At 29.4% G+C, this 6,000-nt stretch overlaps 1 protein-coding gene across 1 annotated transcript in view; it reads right to left on the reverse strand.

The window, feature by feature from the left end:
• Positions 1-5,672, reverse strand: part of LOC143232062 (cerebellar degeneration-related protein 2-like) — a 69,232-nt gene extending 63,560 nt beyond the window's left edge. Inside the window, exon 1 of the mRNA XM_076467093.1 lies at positions 4,941-5,672. Coding sequence (XP_076323208.1) covers positions 4,941-5,028 — 88 coding nt within the window. The 5' untranslated portion in view covers positions 5,029-5,672. The remainder of the gene's footprint in view (positions 1-4,940) is intronic.
• Positions 5,673-6,000: the final 328 nt, after the last annotated feature.

Raw genomic sequence — 6,000 nt, forward strand, 5'->3', positions numbered from 1 at the left:
AGCTTTAAGGACAATTAAAATAAATTGGTAGTTACTTATCACTGCCTTTCTATTTGAAACTACTGCTCCAAAAGCCTTTTATTTCATTAACCCTCTTACGTAAAGAGGGGTAATCACTGATATCTTCTGTTTTTTCTTCAGACAGTTGAATTAGAGAATAGAATGTCTGAAAAAACAAATTAAGTTCATACCTCCCACCATTATATTTTTTTAATCTATGAATGATTAACTGCAACATTATTTTAAATACTACTGTACATGTACATGATCAACTATTTTCATATTGTTTGAGCCATGCATGTACCTGATATGTTATATATCATACTACCTGAATAAGTTAAAATATATGTATATGCTACACTATTATACTAACTGAACAAGTAAACCTTATATGGCATGTCTTAAAGTCATGTTAAAATACACATTAAATTCTATCCTTAAAATTTCCATTTGAAGGTTCATACAAATCATCCATTTTATTTGTACATAAGTAAAATTACTTCTTCATAACTTGGAGAATTCTAATGCTGCAAATGTCACTTCTACTTAAGAACACGATCCAATACCAATCCAATTAAATATAATTCATAAATGTATTTAAACAAGTAACCTACTAACCAACAAAAACTAAAATAAACTAGATTACAAATACACACAACTCCATAGTATCATATCAGCCTATTAGTCATAATTAAAAGAAAAAGAAACTTAAAAAAACCAATTACAGATGATAGTATGAAACAAAAAAAACAAAAAAACAAGTTATTTGTTGAAATCTGGTAGGGTTAGCCCCCAAAGAAAATCCTTTGAAGAGTATTTCATGTACTAAATGTGGACAATAAAGGCACATAAACTAAATGACAAGATGACACAGATATGTCTGAACCAACTGATGAAGTGATTAGATGAATGAAACAGGTAAAACTGTAGGGAAAAGATGTCTGAAAGTGATGAAGGGGTTTTAAATGCATGTTTAAATAAATCTCACAAACTTAACTAGGTTGAGAGCTGTGTATTGTGGTCAGTAAGGATAAGGACAGAACTCTTCTTATATGCTTTTCACACTTGTCACAAACACACCAGCAAGATGGGTGGTGGCATTATTGACTCAAAGAACTCATCACCTTGAAAATAAAAATGTGCCATAAAAAAAGTACTTTTGATCCTCTAGGATGGTCAAAAATATATGCAGAATGAAAAGTGACTATTAACAAAAACCAAAGGTCACAGTCCATGCTATAAAAATGCATCTCATATTATTACTATACCTCCATTAGATTGCAGAATAGAAACAACACAAGAAGGTTCCAAACCTTCTCTCCCTGCTGAACAGAATAACTTTTATACTGAGATTCATCCAACCACTTGGTTAAAGTCATGTTCCAATGGTCTATGTATTACTGTAGGTGCACCTTTCTATGGCTGGTGAAACTTAGTTTAAGAACAGGTCAATTGTTACCAAAGTTAATTTCTTCCAACTCTGCTCCTTTAATAATTATTTTAAAAATGGATTATTCTGATCTCCATGGCTGATGTAACCTCAATTTCTTTACGATTAAATGGCTACTGATCTTCTCAACACTTACACACTGCTCTTTTTCTCTCTATCAGAACAGTTCTATCAACAACTTTCCAGTAACTTCTATTGCTTTTTCTATTAAAGCTTCAATTAATTATTCTTCAACAATGCATACCTCCACATCCTTACACATCACCATCTTAATGAAGACTGAAGAACATAAAATCCATCTGGTATGTTTTTTGGTGCAATAGTCAAATGGAATAAATTTTTCAATTTTACTTATTAGATAATGGAATGGCAGAAAACCCAAATATAATAAGAGTTCCAAATTTTTATACACAACATATTAGTTAAGCCTCACTTAGAATATTATGTAAAGTTTTGGGGCTTTGTATCTTAGAAATGAAGGTTTTAAAATAATGCTAGCAAGCCAATAAACTGTTTCTTAGTATTGCAGCTTCAACACTTCAGAAGGAACATTCACAAGTTCTTAATAACATATATAAATATTCCCATGATACATGTATTTCAGTCATTTCCAAAATATTTAGAACAGAAGGTTACTGTAATTGTGATTAAAATGACTATTTTTATTTGCCAGTGCTTTGTGCTATACAAAATTCAGCTGATTTCAGTTATGTTCACCAATTGTTAATTGAAAGCTTTTACTTATACTTCTTAAAAGTATAAATATACACTGTGTTGTTGTTGGGGTTAGGATTCTCCTACAATAGGCATCTGTGACTTGTTGGCAAAAAATTCAAAGATAAACAAACAAATACTTTCCACTTGCCTTCAAAATAATATATATATATTTGAAATAGTTAAATATATGTATGGCAAATTATTTACATTACAGACTATAAGCACATCATAAACACCATAGAGTTCTTTTCGTTTTGAGAAAAGCTCACTTAGATCTATTCAGTTACTTTATAAACCAGACAATCAGCTGAAATATCTTTCTCTTTCTATCACACTAATATTCCATGTGTAAATCATTTACAATGTGGTGAGAGTTACTGCAGTTATTTACTGTTCTTCCAGAAAATGTTTGGTCTGTTTTGAAAATATACTCTGTTCTTTTTGTCAAAGTGCTCTCAGGTAAGTTAAGTTGCTTTAGAACCATGTTTTGATGGAACAAGTTGTTATTTTTTTCTACTGTCAGTCTTACTCTAACATATTAAACATTACGCCTATCACTTTTACCACAGTTAACTTCATGCCAAACTTTTCCTTGGCCATAAATATACTTTCTTTTGTTATTATCTGTCTGTCTGTCTGCTGTTTCCCACTCATTTCACATAATATATGTTTATTACTTAATCATCTGTTCACTATGTTCTTGACAAACACAACTTACAATAATTGTCTGCTTTCAATTCTCTTGCACTAAAAAAACTAAACAATCATAAAATATACATTCACTAAATAAATTAATTAATAATATCTACAATAATCAGTATTCTATATCATAACACATAACCAGGCAAAGTACTGGGAAATTAGAATAGTTAGATCATAGTTTGGTCAAAAATACTGCAGCTAAGCAATAATTCATTGCAAATAACAAGTACAAACCATAATTGACCAAAAGGAAAAAGGGTTCCTAATTGACCACATATTATTATACTAATAAAAAATTGAAAACAAGTTTTTTTATGCACATATAATAATGTTAAAATTATTATATCAATTTGCTGTATCTGGAGGTGTTGGGAAATGTCTGCATATTAAGTCTCACCAACATTACTAAATCTTGGTTCTGTGAAGATCATAAATATGTTATTTTAAAAGATTTCAAGAACTGTGTAAGTGTAAAAATAAGTATAGAAAGACAGGTAATTTTGAAAAAAATAAGCTGAAAACATGTGAGAATTCATATCACTGAAATAAGGGAAATTTTGGCATGATTTATTTATTTAGGTTTAAGTTCCAAAAATATTACAATTTTCTATGCATTTATAAAATTCATGTTTTTACTGATTACAATGAATTTATGTTTACTGTAGAGTCTTGGCTTACTATTATAAGAGAGTTTGAAATCTGGAAATTAAGTGGTTTATGTTTGTTTTCTTTATTAAGCTGAAAGTTGTGCATGTGAATATTTTATTTTTTGAGTGAAAAGTAATTTTCATGAATCATATGAACTGTCACCATCCATTTTTCTCTCTAACAGTAATATATATCTTGTCAAGAAAAAAAACAAAGTTTCCACAATATAAGTGTATAACATCACACCACTCTGTAAATCTTTTCAGTAGGTAGTAATGATTTTTATTGCAAGTAATATTTTTCATATAATAGCTTAATAGCTACTAAGGATCTTGATAAGGTAACTTTCAAAACAGTAATTAGAAACTCAGAAATTGGATATACAATTGAGTAGATTGTAGAAAGCAGAAAGAAGAAATGAATTATTTTTCTGATAAAACAAATATTACTAATATAGTATCTTTGCATTGTTGTATACAGGTAATAGAAATAATGATTTGGTAACCTCATTTCATAGTACCACAGATGTACTTACTCTGTATGGAAAAGTTAATACAAAATTTGGAAGGCACATAGTCTTGATGAAAATGTGGAAAATCAGGTTAAACATTGAAAAGCTTAAATGCTCTGCTAAAAGCAGATATATGACAGTTTGAAAGAATTCTGGTAAGAGAGATGCACTGATGCAAAGAGTGATGAAGATCTATGTATATTTACTAATATAGTTCCTACATTCAACAAGAATTTTGTGTTGCTTCATTTAGGATACCATGAATGGTAATAAGAGCTATTACAATATATGAGCTATGCAAATAGGACTAAAAACTTAGATTTATTTTCTCTGAAGTAACAGAATTAGTGATAAATAATAAATACATATAATACATTGTTATTTTATAGATATTTACACAATGTATTCATGATGGAAAAAGTGAAATATCGACCAACTGCCTAATTCAAAGTGATGCTTGCAAAGAAAGTCTTGGAGGACTAATGTACAAAATTATCTCATGCATTGGTCTAAAAAAGCAGCATTTCATACCGACCTAAAGACAAAAGTCTTTAAAATTTCGTCCTTCAAATCTTAGGCACTTTTATACATTAATCCTCTGTAAGTAAGTAGTTGTTGCCCATTTCATCTTTCTTTAAAGAAATTATTTTAAACTTTAAAAACAAAAGAAGGTATATTTCAAAACTGTGCATTAATCATACCTAAGTATAGTGCATATGGACTTTAAAGTTTAAGGGGGGCCTACCAAATACAACTATAAATAAAGGAGTAAAACAGTTATAATTATATGCGAGAAAAAGAAACCTTTAATTGCATATATACAATGCATTACTTCTCTGTACTTCCTAAATACATACAACAATTTTATTAATGTAAAAAAGAGGAAGAAAAAAACGACTGATCCAGACTTACCACTTTCATATAAATCAGTTTCATGATGTTCTCTCCTACTATTAGGCAAATATGCAACATCAGACTCTGAATCACTTTCATTCTTCATATTCAAGTTTTTATTTTTGTACAACTTCTGTCCAAAGTTCTAAGACTTAATATAAGTTATGCGATGAAGAATATAAAGTTACACATGTTGATCATTCTACTGGCTATTTTGTAATATTTCACTTTCTCGAACAAAACAGTGATAATCCATATCACAGAGGCGCAAATACAATTCTTAAAAGCAAAAAAACAACTTAAAAGGGGATTAATTAAAACACAAATTATCCACCAAATGAATGATTCTATTGACTGCAGCATAAAACTAATTAAGAAAATAATACTTGTATTAACTAGTAGCCGTTAATCCTAAAATAGTACAACTTTGTATGAAGTTGAAATTCTCCCTATTACTACTATAACACGACAACTACAAGAATTTGTGACATTTGTAGTACTATATACTGTAAATTAAAATTAACGAGACTAAGTAGTTCAAGTACATAGTTTGGAAACCCATAAACAACTAACACCCTGATTCTTGTTTTAGCAACACCAAGCCAATGAATTGAAATACATATACATATTTATCACTTTTCGGAATACTTCTTAAATCCTTTTTTCTCTTCCTTCACGCTAATATTAATAAGGTCAAACTTCTAATACATAACTTTGACATGTTGGCATCCATAACAATGGGATACCAAAGCGCCATCTGCTAGGTGAATATATTTTAACAGTAACGGTTACAAAATGTTTCATAAAATGTTTTATATTTTACTGCTCGATTATCTTATTAATTTATGCTCGTTCAATAGAAAACAAACAGTTCATCTTTGGTAAGTTTTATTTTATATTATTCCACATACTTGAAAAAAATAATAACAGATCTGTACATATGTGTTCGGTACATTTATATTAACATTATTCTAGAGCTCAACTGTGTCCTGACAGTCCATAACATCACTTCCAGTCTTTTTCTACGTTACGACAATGCATCTTGACAAATAATTTGTTAAAAGATACTATGCAAAAA

The sequence above is a fragment of the Tachypleus tridentatus genome, chromosome 11, assembly GCF_004210375.1.
Source record: "Tachypleus tridentatus isolate NWPU-2018 chromosome 11, ASM421037v1, whole genome shotgun sequence".
Lineage (NCBI taxonomy): Eukaryota > Metazoa > Arthropoda > Merostomata > Xiphosura > Limulidae > Tachypleus > Tachypleus tridentatus.